The 20,684-nt window shown below is 41.6% G+C and overlaps 1 protein-coding gene across 2 annotated transcripts in view; it reads right to left on the bottom strand.

The window, feature by feature from the left end:
* Nucleotides 1–19,750, bottom strand: part of ESRP1 (epithelial splicing regulatory protein 1) — a 30,394-nt gene extending 10,644 nt beyond the window's left edge. For both annotated transcript variants that reach the window (XM_041464445.1, XM_041464446.1), the window contains exons 1-12: nucleotides 19,619–19,750; nucleotides 19,284–19,412; nucleotides 18,337–18,450; nucleotides 15,744–15,858; nucleotides 8,491–8,589; nucleotides 8,336–8,390; nucleotides 6,393–6,503; nucleotides 6,174–6,306; nucleotides 6,043–6,085; nucleotides 4,334–4,635; nucleotides 2,579–2,797; nucleotides 437–635 (exon numbers count right to left, since the gene is read on the bottom strand). In XM_041464445.1, the coding sequence (XP_041320379.1) occupies nucleotides 437–635; nucleotides 2,579–2,797; nucleotides 4,334–4,635; nucleotides 6,043–6,085; nucleotides 6,174–6,306; nucleotides 6,393–6,503; nucleotides 8,336–8,390; nucleotides 8,491–8,589; nucleotides 15,744–15,858; nucleotides 18,337–18,450; nucleotides 19,284–19,412; nucleotides 19,619–19,750 (1,651 nt within the window). The remainder of the gene's footprint in view (nucleotides 1–436; nucleotides 636–2,578; nucleotides 2,798–4,333; nucleotides 4,636–6,042; nucleotides 6,086–6,173; nucleotides 6,307–6,392; nucleotides 6,504–8,335; nucleotides 8,391–8,490; nucleotides 8,590–15,743; nucleotides 15,859–18,336; nucleotides 18,451–19,283; nucleotides 19,413–19,618) is intronic.
* Nucleotides 19,751–20,684: the final 934 nt, after the last annotated feature.

The following is a 20,684-nucleotide window of genomic DNA, read 5'->3' on the forward strand; positions in this document are numbered from 1 at the left end:
AAAGGGGAGCATTACCTATAGTTTCTCAAATTAAGTTTTGGAAGTGAAAAGGGTAGGTCTTTTACTTGACATGTTCACCATGACAAAAAAAAAAGTACTAATAGATCAGTTAAAATACAAAACAGTTCTTTAAGGTCTAGGCAGGGCTTAGAAATTACTTTTCAGAATCATCACTCACCCCAACCAATTAAAGTTTCAGGGAGGGGAGGGAAAATTTGCCACTGGAAAAGCAAAAGTAGTTCTTCAGTCATAATAATTTACAACCAAAGGGAAAAATAATGATTGCAAGCTAGTGATGATTTAAGACACAAGACCTTATTTTAACACCCCCATCTCACAATGCTATCCAAGAATCAGGACAAGAGTTAGGAAAGCAGCTCCAATACCTACCCGCACACAGTGTAGAGCATAGTGGCAAGACCCAAGCAAAACTTACATGGTAACTTACATGGTGGCGGGGACAAGCCATTTCGATTTAAAGTGCCCCCCATTAATACAAAGTTCATCTCTTCAGCAGAACATTGAAAGACTTCAACATATCTGTCCTTCATAGTCTTCTTATGACACTTCTGTGCAGCCAGGAAAGCTCGATCTGCAGATTTCATCTGAATGAAAGCATCTCCCGATGGACGTCCCTACAAACAAGGCAAACAAAAAGGAAATGTTTCTGTAGGTTCCATGAAGGAGCAGCAATAATTTGAGCTGTTATAAGAAGTCTCTTCAGTCATAAATACATTAAACTCCAAAGTCAAGTACAGTCAGTCATCCTGAGCAGTCATCAGCATGTTTAAGCTCTCCTCTCTAAAGTTATTCCCACTTGTGATAATTTGATTGTATTTATTCACCTGTTTTGATTAAGCTACAATTGTAACTTCTTACCTTTATATCTTAAAAAAAAAAACAAAAAAACCTATGGGAGAGACTCTAATTCAGGGGTGCTTTGGTGCTTTGAGACTTGCTCTTACAAATTTACTATGAATGCAGAATTGGAAGATCTAGTCCCCATTTATTACCCGTGATTTTTAAAATTCAATGATAAATACAGTCAAGTGCTCATTGCTAAACAATATGTTTTAAATTTTATTTCCTGAAGACCAACATGGGCTGGGATGTTTTAGTAGAGTACTAACTAGCCGAACATTTGGTATGAGCTTGCAGAGAAGAAAAAAAAACCTCTTTATATGTGTAAATGAGTGGGATACACCACTGGGAGGAGTTATTTCAGCTACATGCAGTTGCTGATTTGAAGTAGCCAAAAGTAGAGAGATCTGAAGCCGGCTCTAACTCAAGTTCTGGGGCCAGTCCTTCTTGTTTTGGAAGGAACAACAACATTACCAGCATCCTTTACACAGTCTTTTATGATTAGAGGGTTGAAACCTGGGAACTTTGAGAAAGATAAAAATCTAGTAATCAGGCAAAAGCAGTATTTGGGGAGAAAAAAAAGTCTGATAGCTTTGGGCAGGGCAAGGGTAGCAGACAGCCCTTAGGGTTATCTGCACACACCAATTTCTTCATCCAGGTGCTTTCATTAGTGCTGTCAAGGGCTGATACTACTGTAAATCATTACTTGTGCTTTAATATCTGCACTTTTCTCAGTCTCTCCCAGCACTACACATTCATTACAGTTTTTTAGCCTTGTCTAGGTCAAGTTCCCACAGACACAGGAATGTCTTCAGATAGACAGGTACTGAAATAACTACTTTCCCTTCTCCATCCCCATATTCCTGAAACACAGAAATCCTACTTGGGACCAGGAAGTATTTTTTAGTTTTGGTTGACATTCAGCTTAAGCTAAAACAATTTTAGAACCATAATTTTTATACAGTTTTTTAATCAGCTTGTTCCACTGAACCACTCAGAGCATCTCCATGGAGTTGAAGGACTCCTCCCCCTGAAGTCACAAGAATAGAAAGAAATCACACAAGAATGCACAATTCTTTGTCTAAAAGGTTTTGGTAGAAACTGCTTCCAGAAAACAATGGCAAAGATGTGACACTTTACACATCAATGAGCTGTTAATCTTAGTGCTTAGCTGTGACTGTTTAAAGAAAGCAAGAACACAGGAAACCCAAAGCTTCAGTTTCTGACTTTTGACATAGGAATTCCTGTCTCTAGAAGGCTGCAGTCACATTTGTCTTCAAATATACTTGTGGCACATTGTTAAGCAAGGCAGGGACAAACCACTCCTTTGAGAGCTAACATTGCCCACACTTGTGTTTTGATGGCACTTCTCACTAGGTACAAGAGGAATCATGCACACTGTTGAGCAAGACTCTTCACTTCAAGCCTCCTACAGCTCAGGCTGCTGTTTTGGGAGTACCAATGACTCCAAGACTGGCTTAGCCTTCAGTAAAGCTAAGACACAGGTGTCAGTGAAAGAAACCACTCTACAGCAAATGCAGCAGCTGGCACAGCAGGGTTCAAGTAATCTATTGCCAGTACACTTTTAGAGGAGAGCTGGAGGCACATTAATAAAATTACTGCTAGTCCCAAAGGTACTTCCCTATGGATGTCATCAGGACTGTATTCATATACACAAGCACTTGGCAGAGTGGCTAGGAACATGTTTCCTACCTACCTGGTGATTTAGTACCATGTGAACTCCATGGGTCCGAATATCTGTAGAGAACTCTCCCAGGAACTCCAAAATATCCTCTATAGTAGCAGCATAGGGAAGACCACGCAAACGTATGCAGTCTCTGATGTTAGTGGGAGGCACAAATTGTTGAGGTAATACTGGAAGAATTGGAGGTGTTGGGAGAGGAATGAGAGGTGTGGAAGAGTACCTGTTCAGCACCTGTGCAAAACAAAAACAGATTACAGAAGCCTCCTTACTCATTCTTCAACTTAGAAGGAGTAAACATAATCCCAATGCCACCTGTTTTCACTCTGGTCAGTATTTTAAGATACAAATGAGCTAGATACAAATATTAACTGTAAAATACCTGATTTCTAAGCACTGTGTTGTGTTTTAAGCTCAGAATCTAGCAGACTTCTATAGTCACTCTACAATAAATAGTCATGCTATTGTTTTAAAAAAATTTTGGGTTTTTTTTCTTGAAAAACAGTTTGGCTTTGGGAAATTTACTTGAACAGATAATGCAAGTCTCAATAGAGATCTTAGAACATGGAACCTGTATATCTACAGTATTTTTATTGTGAAACTATCCTAAAACAATCCTAAAACATTCTACCACCTACAGAGTCATGATAACACTTTTATCCAAAAATATCTCCTCTACAAAACTTTAGGAGAGTTTGGGAACTAGAAGCACATTTCACTACCACACAACCCTAACTGTGCCTGCCATAGTCCATTCAAGAAACATTAGGAGCATTACCGAGTCACGGTACCTGTGACACTTAACACTCTGAGATTTCTCGTTAATAATTTTAACAGCAAAAACACTGTCTGGTGAAAAGTTGCCTGAATATTCAATCACTACTCTTGAACTCTTTCTGAGAAAGCTGTATAAATGCAAATAAATATTAATCTATCTGAAGGTTTTGCTAAACAAAGAACATATGAGAGTACTTAAGTAAAAATGCAATGACAGTGAGCACTGTGGCTCTGCCTTCTAATCAGTAATGTCACCTTTTAAACAAAGAACTGAAATCTCTACATATTAGGGAGAACAGAGCTGCATAATTTCTTGGATACAATGACATGGCTAGACGTGATTCTAAAAGGTATTTACCTCAATTGAAGCTCTGCAAATATTTTTGGAGACTTAAACAGTCCGCTCAACTCTCCTTCCTTTCCCTGACAGCTTAGCTGCAATTAATGGTCCACCAAGCCCTATTAAGCCAGACTCATCAGTTTCAAACTCCTGCCACCCCTGCTAGGTAGCCTATGCTTGCAGAAGATGGCAGAGATCTGCCCTTAAAAACAATTTGTAGAATTCTTCAGATATGTTACACTGGAGAGGAGAACTACATCAAAAGGCTTTGCTTTTTTGTGTCACTGACTAAAGATAAATCTTTTAGCTCAAGATTTGTGGCTAAACACTCCTGAGTAGATCATCATTGGACTTAGTCAAATTCAGAATATATAGTGTTAAGCACAAGACCCACATCCACATTTTACAAAGCTATTGGAAGCCAAAACCCCAAAGGTTTGTATATGACTGAGAACATCCCTATACCATAAGATCTTACATTTCAAGGGAGCAACGCCTCACAGAAATTCAGACGATACTCATTGCATCAAGAGACAAGAGTGAGAAAAGGTAAAAGAAGCTTTCAAGTCAAGGCCCACCATTATTTGCTTCCTCTACTGCCAGCACAGAAGTTTGGACTGCAAAAAGCCAGTGTTTGAAAGGTTTGCACCTACCTGCTGAACTTCTGCTGCAGTGCTCCGGAAGAGTTCAATGTACCTTTTCCCCAGCAAATCCTTGTGCTTTTTCAGTGCATTTTGTGCATATTCCTCACAAGCAAACAAGACAAAGGCATCCCCTGTTGGCCTGCTATCAGGATAAGTGACAAACAGGACTCCCTCCTTTCCTCCCGTTACAGGGCAGTGCTGGCCAAAGAAAGTCAGCACTTCTTCTGTTGTTACATTGAAAGGAAGACCTCGCATCCTGACAATCACTTGGTTTTCTTTTGACAAGAACTGTGCAACCTCATTGGAAGTACCTTTAACAAGAAAACATACAGAAGCACTTCAGTCTAGTATATAAAAATCATGAGCATAGCTACATCCTCTCCACAGATTTTTTTTTTGAGCAGGTAGAACAATATTTGCCTGTAAAGTCAGTAAAGATAACCCTCTGATAAACTAGATATATTGTATAGGACACCTCCCAGTAAAGTATAATAATGTTACCCATCATTTAGAGGAGATTGATCTTCATTCAAAGGAAAAACAGAAAGTACTTGCAACATTCAAAACTCAAGGAAATCACAATCTCAATCTCTTGTGTGAGCAGGACCTGTGCTATTGTGCCCCTTGTCTAACTGGCATACTCTGGAGCCATAATATATGGCAACCAAGTGCCCAGATCATTGTGCTGGGAAAGAAAGCTGGAAGAGCAGGTTGAGAACAGCTCAGGGATTTCATCCTATCCCAACAGAATTGTCAAAGTCGGATAATTCTACTTTCAGTACCTTCAGAAGACCAGTGATGCTAGTAACACTACCTTATTCAAAGGTAGCTGCTAACCAAATTCATATCTTAATACAGTCCTTTCACTTACAGCTCTCTTATTCTGCAAAGTTTGGTTGTACCAGATGCACCATTCTTCACGCATGCTCACTGTGCAATGTCTTTCCTTTGAATGGCATAACTACTTCCAAACCTATCAGTTTGCTATGCAGTTGATAGCTTAAGAGCATCTGAAGCCTCAGATCTCCAGTTAGTCAATTACAAGCCTCAGCCCAAATCTCAGTCAGGAAGCAATGAGAAACTTAAAGTAGTATTGCAGATAAAACAGCTTATTGGCTCTTAATTCAAATGTTGTATGCTTGCAGACAAAGGGGAAAGAAAAGAGATCAAGAGAGAGTTTGAAGAGCAAATTTTGCAGCCTCTCAATTATCAGCAAATATTTCAAGATTCCCCTTAAATAAGTATTTCCTCTAAATCCTCCCCATTAAGTCTGAGGCAAATATTTGATTTGAAGAAAATCAGTTCAATAAATCCATTGTATTTACACTGTGATATCTGTTTATGTGCAAGCCTCCACAGCAACAGCAGTTACATTGTTTTTAAAACTACTCTGGTTTCATTTTTTCAGCAATCAATAGCATTTAGATTCCCACTATCACGAAGATGACCTAAAAATTAAGTTCATATACAAGATCACTTTGCCCAATCAAATCCTGATTGACAGATTGCTTGAAAATGGCAGGAATGTGGAAGAGAGGCAGACAGATAAATCATGGAACACCTTGGACTGTTGCTAGCAGAATACATAATAATCAATACACCAGCCAACTTCTTGTTCAAAGACAGAAAAAAGGGCCACATTCAACAGGAGCAGTTTGCAGCCAAAAGTTAAAGATGCTGATGGAACAAACCATCCCTTTTCATCCCCTAAAAATTACCTCCTGCAATTTTAAGGAAGTCTTCACCTGTTGCCTTGTATACCTAAAGGAAAAAAAAAAGGATCATGTGATTGGCATGTAATTTGCATTCATTTTGAGAAGAGGATTTCAAAGCCCAGCATGTCACCCACCTCTATGTATCGGTTCCCCATGTGATGCTTGTGCCTTTGTAGTGCTAGATCTCTATGCTCTTCGCTTACGAATCTCACAAGAGCCTCCCCATTCCTCCTGCCCTGGGCATTGAGACAGAGTGCAGCACCTCCTCTGCAAGAGTTAAATGAAGAGATGAAACTCCATGACCTACGCAGCTGAAGAGCTACAAATGTACAAGTGCATTCTTCACTACTAACTTGGCAATATTTAGACCTTTGAAGAATCTCGCTATGTCCTGGTCAGATGACTGCCACGGCAATCCTCTTGCTCGGATAACAGCATTGTCATCCACAAGTTCCATCTTGCTGCTGCAGGCACAGAAAGAAGTAGCAATGCAGAGACATCTGCCACATACCAACCTGTCTGCTTATCATTTATACTCCAGAAACAGGCTTCTGTCCCTGCTCTATGTCTGCTGGATAGCAATGCCAAGGCAGTGAGGCCCAAGTGCCACCAACAATTGAAAGCTACTGTACAAGTCTCTCCAAGAGAGTGTTTGCTTTGTTAAGTTGCCCCTTTCCAAGTTCCCCTTTCCTGCTTTATCACATTTACTCGTTGAGCTGTCATCTCTTGAATCATATTCCCAATTAAGTTCCTTTTCCTGACATCATTCATGCTTCTCCATTATCTGAAGAGGGTGACTGGTATAAAAATCAAGTACCTGCAGTTCTAATCTAGCTACGTAGAAATTTAAGCAGAACAATTAGATGTAACAGAGATTAGTGCTTATTATTTCTACAGTGACAGTGTATAAGAACCAGTCACAAGCCAAGACCAAATCTGTTCAGGGCTGTAGTCAGCACACACAGGACTCTGGCCTGAAGAGTCAAGCCTTAACATTGCTGGTTGAGGCCATCACTGTGCTACTAGAGACTAACATAGCTAAAGGTTACATTGGCTGCTTAGCATGGGAATAGCTTAGCCACAGAAAGCCAGGTTTAATTGGTCATTACTCCAGTTCCTTATGTTCTCTTATTTTTTGAAAGTGTCAAGTTCAACAAAACCTCACAGCTACCCAAGCCTGCCTTTCTGGTTATCGAAGGAACAACTTTTTTTGCACGAAAGAGCTTAAATGATTAAGTAGATGAAGTGTTGCTCAGTAGTAGAGGACTCCCTTGTACAAAAGGGCTGTGGTATGCCTGGTGGGTCATGTTTCTCACTCACATTTTAATTTCTCAGGTGGCCTTTCTGTAGCTGTCTGTCTCAAACTGTTCTCCCTTGCCTCCTAGTTCTGTACTTCTCATTATCTGAAATACAATGTGAATCTTCCACTTCATCCCAGAATTTTGTTAGTGAAAAGAAAAAAGCTTAGAACAAGGCTGAACATAGCCTCTGAGCTAATGTCTCTGGATACTTTCTGCCAATGTTGCATTTTTTCTTACTTTTTTGACTCAAAAGTATAAGCATCATCTACCATTATGACAGATCCTTAATCTGAAAGAGGGAAGTATTTGTGTAAGATGGGAATATAAATAAGGTCAGTTTAACACTAGTATCTTGTGATATTGCAGAGAAATCATTGATAAAACCACTGAGAAAAATCTGTATTTACACATAGAAAAAATGCAGTTACACTAAAAAAACCAAAACCAACTACCCAAGCAACAAAGCAGGCATCAAAGCTTTATGTTTAAAACATATTTGGGAATAAGAATCACCATAGATTAAACAACTGAGTGGTAGCATAGTATTCCTGGCACAATATCTTCATGAAAGTGTTCCTTCCCTATTAAAAAAAAAATTATGTATATGCAGTACCTATGTAGTAAATTGCAGGAAGAGTGCAAGAGTTAGTAACTAATAGGGTTATTTCTGAAACACTGCTTACATTCTTTGTTAATAGCACAACACACTTACTACCCATTATAAGCACTTATTAGCAGAACTCAGAACTCTCAACAGCGAACAGGCAGCACTGAAGTCTAACAAGAAAACAGGCTTGCATCTGATCATAGATTGCCTGCTCCCTTTCCCACTTGAAGGATCTAATCAATTCCCATAGCAGTGGGAAGGTAAATAAATATAATGGTAACAGCTATTGGCAAATTAGGAAGAGAGATGTACAGCTGATCTAAACAGTAATCTTAAACAAAAAGTGGTGGGGTTTGAAACATGTGCAACAAGAAGAGGAAGTACTTACCAAGGCCCACTTTCAAATTTGTAGTTCACCCTTTCTGGATCTGAAAATCGGTGATCTATGAAATACAGCACAAGTTATTTGCTATTTTGTCAACGTACAGGACAGGCAGTAAAACCAAAGGAACAAAAAAAACCTCATTCATCATAATCACTTACTGTATGGTTCAGATATTAATTTTAAAATTATATTCCCCATATCTTCAACTTGAGAGGCTCCATAGGGAAATGCTGGACTGTTCTTGTCAAGATTTAAATCTTTATGCTGGAGTTAAGTCAATCATCACCAAACAGATTTCTAATTGGTTTCCTGCTAGAGCAACACACTTTCATATTGTCCTTGTATGTTGCTTCTCAGGGGAAGATTCAATCCATCTTCCTGCTGGGATACATTAGCTGTTCTGCCTTGGCCTCTAGTTACTGCCACCTGCGGGAGTGTAAGGTCACTGGAGAGTGTCTGGGGACATGAGACCCCATAACAAGGACATGTCTTCAATATGTACAGTTGACAGCTACACTGCTGCATGTTGAAGAGACTGAGCCATGTTCTCTTTAATTAACATCCTCTTTAATCTTCAGGGGAAGATTTAGGGCAGGAGAAGAAGCAAACTATCCACTAAAAGCTCCAGAAATGGAGGGATGTTCCACATGCTTTTTGACCAGCTAAATCCCAAAGCAGACAAGAATCTTACCACTTCAACAAAATTCATAAGTGACACCTTGTCTAAACCTTGCCTATTAGAAGTTACAACTCAAGTTTTGTGTTGTTGCACAGAAGCATTTTGAGACTCTGATGAGAGTCCACCAGTCATGTGTTTTGTCAAGAGGCAAAACAGAGCCCCACAACCCATAGATTCAGACCAAAGGATTTTGGAAATGACTGCAATAGAGAGCAGGAAGCATCCTGTCCCTGGAAGGCCTTAGAAAGACCAATTTTTCAGACAACTGTAAACAGTTCACTATGGTATCTCCTGCTTTTCATCATATTTGCCCCTCTCCAACATCAGGCTACAGGACTGAAAGATTATTTGCAATTCTACTCCATTACTTATGAAGCAAATTTTTTAAAAAGTCTCCCACTCATTTTCTTTGAGGACTGAAGGGTAAAAAAATGTAATCAAGAACAGAACAAAAAATAAGGAAATCTGGGAATAAGTGTTGCACTTTTTACTCACTTTCAGTTAGCATCAAGACTTCAGAGCAAAAGTGAGAGTTTCTTAAACAACATCCATCCTGGCATGGAGGTACAATAATGCAACACATTGAAAACAGCCAAGGGCACCAATTATTTGTCCACATGCCTCCCAGACTACATTAAACACATTTCAAATGCTCCAGAGCCTGCATTATGCTGTTCAAAGGTTGCTTCATAGTCCAAGATAGCAGGTTTCCTCTTAAAAGAGGAATGCTTTCTCCACCTAGAGCTGAGCAACATTTGAGTTGTCAGATGCCTACATGAAGTGCAGGGAACAGAACAGTTTCTGTTAGAAACAAACACCTCATACCAGCTTTGTTGTATCATCTCATCAACAGGTGAGCCACCACAAATTTCTTTGTGAGATAAGGTCTTCCCTATTATTTGTAGGATGACAGCAAGACATCCTACAGAAACAGATTTTTAGAAAGCTGTGTAACAGTTGTCTTGTTACAAGATGAAAAATAACTTGAACTGAATTAATGTATTCCTCTTCCACAGCAAGGAAAGGAAAGCTGCTGTGCCAACAAAATACACTTCAGGCTAATTTGATTTTGAAGCTTTGTTGGTTTTAAGTGTGCATTGGAGTATGGAATGTGAGAGGATGATGCTTAGTCTTAGAAGAAGATTTGAAGCTTAAGTGAATTTTCTTATTTAAAAATCAGAATACTTAAACCAGTGATTCCTACCCTCCAACTGCTTCACTATAAATAGTTTCCTAGTCATTGCCTTTACCCTCCTCCTAGTACCTTCTTTGGGGTAAAGTACTGTGAACAGCAAATAGTTTTCTTAAAAACCAAGGCAAAAAGCCTGAGCAACTCAAAAGCATGGTTTAAGAGATTACAACTATTTATGACAACAAAAAATTTCTTAATCAGTCTTTCTTCCTTAGCTTTAAACAAGCTCAAGCTCACTACCTCCTCTGCCCCCAGAAAGAGGGGGCTGGAAAGAAAAATAACCCACAAACAGACTCTGACAGAGGGTGTGTAAGCAGCACCACACAGATGTTTCTGGGCACCCTGTGTATCAGGGCAGAGTAGTGCTCCTCCTCCCTTTCCTGACACTGTTCCCCCTGTAGCACCTAACAGGTCCACACTGGGCTTGTGCAGAGCCTCTGAGGGAACCAGAGGCTGCTGATGGTGCAGGTGTTGGAACCCTGGTCTTTCCTGACCAAGTTTTATGAAGATTTTGGAAATGTGTTTCCTCTGTCAAAAATCAAGAGAAATGGGGAAGGAGTTTCAATAGCTATTCCATCAGGGGACATGCATACACATGTGCTTGGCTGTTAGACTGTGCTGTCAGAACTGAAAAGATATTTCAATATTTCCTTTTTGCTGAGCCAAAGATCCTTACAAGTGATCAGCATTCAGAGAGGGGAATGCAGAAATGTGAAAAGGGAAGGAATTTGAAGAGAAACCATCAGACAAGGAAAACAAACAAGGACCCCACACCATAATAATTTTCTTTGGTGAAACTGTTTTCTGAAAACACTGGTCCACAGCAGAAGCAGTTCCTGAAAATGCTCTAGTGCCAACAGAAGCTGGTACCAGTTGTCAGACACAGGGAGTCAGTTGTGCCAAACTCTAGAGAAACAAACACAGTGGAGGGAAGGAAGTAAGTCATCAACATTATTGCAGGCATAACCTCACACCTTCCCCTCTGATTAGTCAGAAGCACAGCTTTTAGGCAAGATTGGAGAAGAAAACTGATCATTTTCTGCATGTTTAAAGAACATGCTAAGTAAAAATCTGTATTCTAATGAACAAGATTGACTACACAGAGGTAGACACCTATGGACAGCAGCATTAGAAATTATGGTAGTTAGGAAAAAAATATAAGTGAAATAGTCTATATTCCTTGTTCTGTGAAGGGATAGGAGGCCAGACACGTTTGTGTACATTTATATTTAAGGGATCCTTCTTCTGAGCAATTGGAGGAAGACAATTACAGGGGATAATGCAAGTTCACATTTAAAGAAGTGTTAGAAACCAGACATGGCTGTCCAGAGCTAATATATGCAGTAGCATCCACATGCATATTCTTAATGAAGCAACAAGCAAAAGACAGTCCCAAATAAGGCAGGATAGCAAACAAGGAATTACTTCATCCTGGTGTGCAGCTGTGGTACCACCTCCTGCAACACTCAGCAAGCTAAAGGGAGCAGGAAGGAAAGGTATATTCTACATTAGAGTGGCCTCTCTAACATTGAAGAAATTTCTAAATTATTTCCTCAGATGTATCACCACAGCTTCACTCACTGCCAGTGTCCTCCAAGACTTATTCCTTCCCACTGTCTCTTAACTCCTTTCTCACTGAATAACTAACTTAACCTGAGATGACATGAAACAGCACTGCAGTTGTGCTCTGATCATTTCCCCTTTGTTCTGTTTCTTATTTAAGTCCCTTTAGACAGAAGATTACATCTTTCCACATAATGCTTTGCATAAAGGTAATATAATATTACCCAGTTTCTGAGTACTATCACAGGAAATACAAATAGCAATATCCAAGATTCTCATCTAATACCCAATTATGGGCATTTTATTGTCAGAGTTAAGCACTATTGTTTATAATTGTGCTCCACATTGTTTCCAAGACACCCAGGTAAAAATACAAAAACAAACAAAAAAAATCAAGTTTCAGTACTACAATATCCAGTGCATTAAACAAGCTGTTCTGTAGTGCCCCCGAGTTTCTACTGACAACACTGGAAAATACTCCTAGGAAGAAGTTCTCCTCACACATCCAGTTCAGAAGTGAATGGAGCAAACCGAGCACTGAAGGAAGCAAGAGCTATTTGCCATTTAATAGCTTCTGCACACCCAATCTCGAGGCAAAGGATGAGTCTTCTGCAAACCTAATAGGAATAGTCATGCAAGCTTTATTCACTCCACCCTGAAGGCACTCACAGGGTAAAAACTGGCTCAGCAAGCTTTGCAAATCAAGAAGTGTAGCAAGTATGGGAGGTACAGAGGGTGCAAGAACAACCCTGCTCCTTTTGTATGCTTACACATTAAAAAAAAATGTTGACAAACCCAAGTCCTTTTCTCTGCTGGAACATGATCACTTCCCTCAAGTTTTGTTACTCAAAATTTCTCATAATTGTCCTGCTGTCATTACACTTACACAATTCTGAAAAAGTCTGCCAGAAAACTGTCGCATACACAAGAACTGTTTTGACACCATGAGTTAGGCAGCAGTAGTACTCAGAGATAATTACAACTAGTCTTAGTTCTGCCTTGGTCCCTTGAATTTCACAGCATTTTAAACATTGCTTTACCTTTATCTAAAATAAATGAGTGGCTGTTTGTTGTGAAATGCAGAACTTCTTGCAGGGGTTGGGAGTAAAGATTTGTAAAGCTTACACCTGAGTTCTTCAGTTTGTCACGGTTTCATTGCTATACACAAATTCCAAGTAGCCTCCTGAGAGAGTAAGTACACAAAGCACTTTCTAAAGGAAGAAAAACCCAGCCAGTTATTCAGTCTATTATCTCTATACTCTTTTACAAGATTGTGCTTGCCTTGTCTGCAATAAATACATAGCCAAGCCCCTACAATCCAGTATGCAGTATACCAAAATGTCTATCTGGAAATGACTGTGCAGTAGGAATTTACCTCCCCTGACAGCCAGGAACAGTAGTGTACATTCCCCATTTGCCTGTAATTTGTTGTTTGATCAAAAGTGACCCATCAAAACAAAAGTTTTTGAAGACTTTAATAACTTCAATGACTGTAGATCAATACCCAGCTTTCTCCTAACTATTTCATATCATAAAAGTTTCCTCTTACTGATCACAACCAGGCTATACACATATAAATAGAGATGTAAGTACATGAAGGGTTGTGCCCAAAAATTATTCTACTCCTGCTTCTACCAGTCTCTAAATGCAGGTCTCTTGAATATCTAGTCATTACCTTAGCTCCATACTAAAACCTTCCATCCTCACCAAATGCTGATGTATTTGGCACACTATAGTTTCTGTGGCAGAAATCATGGAAGATTCATACGCCCTTCTTTAGCTGTGAGGCCAAGAAGCTGCACTTTCTACAAGAATAAAAAGAGCTTGATCAGATTCCATGTGCTAATCTGCAGCTTCATTTCAACCTACTGTACTTATTTCTGATTTGTTCTTGTGTCCACACCCCAGCATAACCTTATATGAAGGAAGAAGAACTAAACAACTCTGCACACAATTTATGGAACTAGTCTTTAGGCTGCTTAAACAATCTTTTTATCCTAAACATCACATACACGGTCTACAAGGGCAGTTAACTTCTGCAGCTTCTGACACTGAGGACGTTAAGGTAATACATTTCAGCAAGGTGAGGAGAAAGAAAATTATCATATTTGTCAATAAAAGAAAACAAAAATGGTTTTACACTTTTTGGTCTCTGCATCCTCTGCTGCCACACTCTCACACAATGATAGGGGAGAGACAATTGATTTTAACCATGTTGCATAAACATACCAAGTTGACAAATAAGAGCCTCATCAGTTACAAAACAAAATAAGCCACAAAAATAAATGCAAGACCAGAATGAAGTTAGGTTTATATACCTTAAGAACCATATCTTATCCTGAACTTGGACTCAAGCTGAATACATTTGGATAGACCGACTAAACTTCTAGGAACTTGGAGAATATATTATTGGCAATTGCCAAAACTACTCTCAGGCAGCACTAACTCTAACTCCTGACAGTTACCTGACTACCAGCAGACTTCGTGACAGTCAGGTAACACAGGGTGGTTTGCCTCCCTCTCCCAGCAGGCAGGGAATACTCAGTCCTCCACCATGCCCTAGCTGACCAGTGACACTCCAGCTAGCTACAGTCATACAACTCCTTCCACAGTGGAAAGGCATACCCCAGACATTCACATAAGGAGAAAATAAGGGCAACTCTCTGAAACAGCTGAAGTAGCTCACTGTCTTTAATTTCTCCAGATCATGTCAAAGCATTCCTTAAACAATGTATTAAGTTTTTGACCATAACTTTAAGAATTCTCCATCATCCAGTTTCAATGCAACACAGCATTTATTTCACTTTTCTTCATAAAGATTCAGAATCCTACTCTAAGTGTACTGCTTTCCTTCAGAATATAGGGAGAAATAACTTTTTGTCCCTTCATTAACAGAGATTAATCTTAATTTGCAGCTAAAGCAGAGCAGAAAGGTTAAACACAGAAATCCACCCCCATATTTTATGCCCCCAACAGGTACAAAGGCCAGGCAATACTAGTTCTGCAATGAAAGCCCAAAAATTTCAGAAGCCACAGACATCACCTCTTAATGGCAGCCACTCCATGGACACAATAAGCAAGTCAGAAGAAAAGTTAATAAAAACAATAGCAGGAACATCAACCACCAATACCAAAGACAAACATCTTTATTCCTTTCCAAAGACAAATTCCTTTATTCCTCCTTGATACCTGACTTTTGGGACCACTACTTCAATAGCTCTGTGTCCAAGAATATATCTGGGATAAGGACTGAAGCTTGCCCCAAGAAGAGAGACTGCCAGGGAAGAAGGCATGGCCAAATCACAGCTTCAGCTCTCAAGTTCAGACTAGGAAAGAGCCAGACAGGATGGGGTTACAGACCCCTTCAGACTATTCAGAATGCAGTTTTAGACATCCCTATCACTGAAAATGGAAACATACTACTGACTGCATCTTGGTGCCATCCAAGCCTCACCCTGTGAGGTGTAGCATGTGCACCTTCTATGAGACTGAATACCACGTGTTGCAACAGTATCCCTGTGTTAGATATTTACCACTAGGTCACACCAATAATAACCATCTCCTCCTGAAAATTAAGGCGGTCTCCCAACATTCACTCTTGCCTAAAATAAAATAAAAATCTAACTGATGCTATAAAACTCAACACCTAAACTTTAATATTACAATTCACAATAGCAATTTGAAAAAAAAAAAAAGTGCCGCTTTCTTTAAACTTCACAGTTTAGTGTGAGATGAATATAAAGATGGCAAAGAAAACACAGAAATCAAGAAGAAATACAGGATTTTCTCCATAGAAGCATTAATCCTCATATGCTTTTATCTTTATCTTTGTGAGAAAACTAAGTACAGCTCCAAGTCACTCATTAAAGTTATACCACCCCTAAACATGTGTTGCAAGCATTACTCATACACCTCTGCCCTAAAATTCAGCCAAGACTCTAACAGCAGCAGAGACACCATCACTGTTAAAAGGATACATTCTGCCATGGCTGCAACATCGAGTTTGCTCACTTCTGGTGAGCCAGGGCAACACTTCTTGAACTCTTTCCGCAAGTCAAAAAAGGAGTAGAAGCATTCAGGTAGTAAAATATTCTGTAAAAGGAACAAAGTAACCACTGTCAGTTAGGGTGAGTTTAATCTACTTTGTGTATAGATACTAAACTTTCTAACAATATCTTTAGAATAGATAGGAAATGCAAACAATCCTTGCTACAGATTGCTCTTCATAACTCTTCTTAGCCAGGTAAGTATGTTCCTAAACTTTTTTTTTTTTAATCAAACAGCTTTCTCTTTACACTGTTTAATAAGAGAAATGTGCTTTTGTACTTCCAGAGAAACATTTGCCATTATACTAGAGCTTCAAATCCAATATATATGTAGCAGAACAAATGCCTCCTATTGCAACATTTATCATCAATTCTTGACTGAAATTTTAACTGTTTAAAGCCAGAGGGTAGTCAGTTCAGTTTGTAGAATTAAGCAAATTTTGCAAGACCAGCAGATAGTTTATAGAAAAGGCTGTTTTCAGAGAATAGTCACACTTCAAATATTTATTTCTAACAAATAAAAAAATCTACTGTGCAGAAGAGGGTTTGACATGGTGCAGAGGTTGTCAGCCTATGCATGGTAACTGCTTTAACTGCAGCATACAAAGCCAGAAGCAAGTTATGCAGCCCACTAGAAGTCAATGAATCTCTTCTTGCCCCACCACTACATCTACCACATGCTTCTAATTTTTTTGGGAGTGGAAAGGAGAAGACATGGAGAAGTCTTGGGGGCAGCTGTTAAAGCCAATGTAAACCCTTACTCCTTCAGCTAGCTCTTCACCCCAGACAGAATACTACATATTCCTTCTGGCTGTTTGTTGCCTGCAAGGCCTTTCCAGGCTACAGATAAAGGCTTTCTGGGATTTAACAATGAATTAGCATGTTGGCATTATAACAGATAGCAGCCTATGTGAAAGCACATTTTGGGAGCCCAAAGAACACAGTTTAGGCTCTAAAACAAATTCTGCTTTGAGAACATCAGAGTTTATCTTAGCATATGGACAGGTGTATTAGGCAAACGATACTCTTTAAAGACTTATGAAAATGCAGATGGGCTTGCCAACATTTCCTGCTCTAGATTTAGCATGATTTTCTCCCTTGATGTGAAATGAAGTTCTGTACTTCATTTATGTTCTTTTGGAATGGCTGATGCAAATTTACTCTCTGAATACCAGGAGCTGCTAGATGGCTTCAGAATAGATATCTTAGAAATAAATAACTTCAAGAGCCTAGAGATTTCTGCCTATCTGGACCTTAGTGATCCCACACTGCAATCCCTGCATTAGGATATTCAAAAAACTATTACAAGTCTCATAAGCATCTAGTTTACTTAATCTACAGGCAGTACAAAGCAAATTTCAAATGAAACATTCTTAACAAAACAGCAATAGAAGATTTTGATAAAGATTTGATGCCTGTCTGTGACCCTGTTATGATACAGAAAAAGGATCCCTGACATCAAACCAACTAAAATAATTGTAGGATGTGTCCCTTCTTTTACTCACATAATTTAAATGGATAACAAGTTTTACTTTATTAGCAAGAAGAAAGCCTTTTAAAAACCTGTTTCCACATTTTCTCATGTTTTACGTCATAGAAGGCAAGTTACACATATAAGAACTGTCCCTTCACTGTGAATAGTGCTCACTGTTCCTCTTCTAAGCCTTCAAAGTTATCAATATTTAAAGCACAAACAAGTACTACAACCTTGTACTTGTACTACAAGCTCATTCAGTATCACTCTTGTAACAGCACAGACCTGCAGCAGTGTCCCTTGAAAGACGGGGCAGCAAATTGATGGGCACAGAAGTCAGGTACAATGAGAGGAGCAGAACAGCTCAGTTACAGAGCAGTGCATGCTCATACCAAACCACAAAATGAGGTGTTATTAATATTGAGGCAGTTATTTCAGAACCAGAGAGACTCACATATTGCTGCAACCCTATCACTAACGAAAAGTAGGCAGGACTTCATAACACTGTTAGTGATTTGGCAACTCTGAAGCTATGGAAAACTCCAGACTACAGAACTAATCATCACTCATAGCCTGCATCACACTACTGTTCAGCTCCTTACAAATACGAGCACCGCCCTTGGAGCGTCAACTCAATACCCAAAGATTGAAAGTTGCTATAACTAGGCATGAATATAAAATTTCTAAAAACAGTTTATGGTTAAGATTGTTAATTATTTAGCAACAATCCCACATCCCACCTGTTAACTCTGTAGAAGCTACAAGTACTGTCAATACATTGCTCCTTTCTCAAACATTTAAAAGCTTCTTCCTTCTGATTTAACTTAAAAAGGCATCTCAAGACCACATAGGGACAGGGCACTGTATATGCCCTGTCTATGTGTACATTCCACACAGACAGGCTCTTTAGCCTCGTAAGCACACTACATACGAGCAATGTTTGTGCTACAGTTATGTGGAGGTACCCTCATACTAGAGAGAAGTTGATTTGCTTTGCAAAAAATCGTAAAAAAGCACATTAAGAGTAAGACTTAAGCTACAACTACATACCTTTTTGGAAGCTTCAGGGTGTAGAACCTGCCTAATGTGCAACTGTCCATCAGTACAGAAACAGAAAGAAGTACCTACACCAATGTTCAACTCATTGCTCACGGACTGATTAAACTGTTGGCAGGAACAAGAAAAAACATATATGTTACAGAGATCAGAGTGGCACCACTAGGCAGTGTCATCATTTGGTAACATGTTATTCCTGGGCAGCAGGAACACAAAGCTGGAATTCTTTTTCATATAAACTTACTTCTTCACTTCTGTAGGTTAGTTTCTTACTAGCTAAGCACAGGCTAACTTCCATGATAAATCTCTTCAGATGGAAACCACCCCTTTCCCCCTTCTAATGAGATATGGCTACACAGACAGCCCACACCACAGAAGAAAATCCTTTTCAAGATTTGCAAGAGCATTGCAATGAGACAAAGCTGATTGCAAAGACCTGAGGCAGTACTGGGGCAGAAGAGCTTTTTAGATGGGGCACTCAAACATATCAGAAAGACAGGCTTTCAGCCCATTGATTTCCTCAATAGGAATCACACACACTTCCTTGTTAACCTAGAGGCTTCAGTACCATCACCTTCCCAGGACTGATGAGCACAAACCTTAACAGGGGACACCTAAATCTGGCTTCTTCCAACACTGATTAGGGCTCACCCTCAGCTGAAACTCACTCAGGAGCCAGCATGGCAGGAGAGTGGGGTAGGGAAATAGCTAACCCTAACCTTCCTCCCTTGAGGTTCAGTTCTTCCCAAGGCCAATAAAGAAAAGGAAAAGGAGAAAGGCCCACAAAGCCCTAGGCTTCCTGGCCCACACTTGTTTGTGGTGCTCCTGTACCAGGCTCCACTGCTCTCATGGTGGGGATAAGCAGACGATGATACCACCTCTACCCCACGGGGGAGCTCCCAAAGGAGACCGGCACTTAGCGGCCAGTTATGGGGTGTCACCTGTCTCAGTGCCTGCTCCAGCGGTGGAGCCAGTGCCAGGCTCTCCACATCCACTTGGGTGATCTCCTGGCACTCGGCCGTCAGTTCTGTGTGGTCAGGCCGGACCAGCACGTCATGCAGGTGCCCCAGCTCCAGAGAAAGCAGAGGAGGGGGTGAGTCAGCTCTCCGGGCTGAAAGTCCCCACCTGCAGCACCAGCCCCTACCCTCCACCAGAGCTTGCTCCAGCCTGGGACACCCACTACCAGCCCAGCGCCGAGACCGCCCTGCCCGCATCCAGCATGGCAGGCGCCAAGGGGAGCAGCAGGTCGGGGTGCTCCCCCGTCGGGTGAAAATACCTCCTTACTCCTCAGGTCGACCACTTTCCACAGGAGCTGGAGCAGCTCTCGCTCGTCTGAGCCCAACCTTGCCCCATTGGTGCCCGCCGTGGTCACGAAGAGAATCACCAGGTAGTCGGGAGACGCCGTCATCGTGCCACCGGGCCAGCAGAGAAGGTAAAAAGAAGGAAAGGAAGAAGCGGGGAAAGAGAAGAAGCCGAAAACTTTCCTTGCCCCAGGCGCTTCCAAGCGAGACCCAAGCGGCAGAACCCCCGGCTGTAGCCTCACTCCCCAAGGACCTGGCGTGGGGGAGGCGCACGGCTCCCCCTGCTTCCCACCCCCTTTTCCCCGAGGTGGGTGTTAGCCGCTCCCACACTAACTGCACTCCTGGGAAAGGCGCAATGGCTGCGAGCTTTTCTGCGCGGGGCCGCGGCAGCACCTGCCCACCCCCGGCCCACGTGGTGCAGGTAACACACACCTGGCGCCGCCGCCCATTGGCCCCGCCGGCCGGGGACGTGGCAGCGCGGCGGGGGCGGCAGCCGGAGTGCGGGGCCGGGATTGCGGGCGGGACGCCCAGCGCGGGCCGGGATTGCGGAGATGTTGCGGGGACGCGACGGTGGAGGAGCAGCCCTGAGGCCCAGAGGAGCCTCAGCGTGCCCCGACAGGGAGCCTCAGCGTGCCCCGACGGTGGCCCGGACCCTGCCGAGCCGCGCCTTCCGCCGGCGAGGTGCGCTGCCCCGGGATGGTGCAACTCCTCAGCGACGGGGCGGGATCGCCCGGTCCTGCCGGGACATGTCGCAGAGGACAGCTCTGCTCCTGCCCTGCTCGGGCAGCTCCGTCCCGCGGACGGAAGGGCGGGGGAGATGGCCACGCCGCTGGTAACAGCCCCGGCGGGTCCCCCGCTTTGGTCGGGGGCCGGAGGGGCCAGTGTGGTGCCAGGGAGCGCTGTGTTGGCGTGCGGGCTGGCTGTCCCCGGGAGCAGCTCCGAGGGAGACCAGGGGCTCAGGGCGGTAAAGCCTTTTCCTCTGTCGTCCTTAAAGCAGCGGCATCGCAGCTTCTCTATGGTCCTGGCACGGCGGATCAAGTC

Source organism: Pyrgilauda ruficollis, unplaced genomic scaffold, assembly GCF_017590135.1.
Source record: "Pyrgilauda ruficollis isolate IOZ18807 unplaced genomic scaffold, ASM1759013v1 scaffold18, whole genome shotgun sequence".
NCBI lineage: Eukaryota > Metazoa > Chordata > Aves > Passeriformes > Passeridae > Pyrgilauda > Pyrgilauda ruficollis.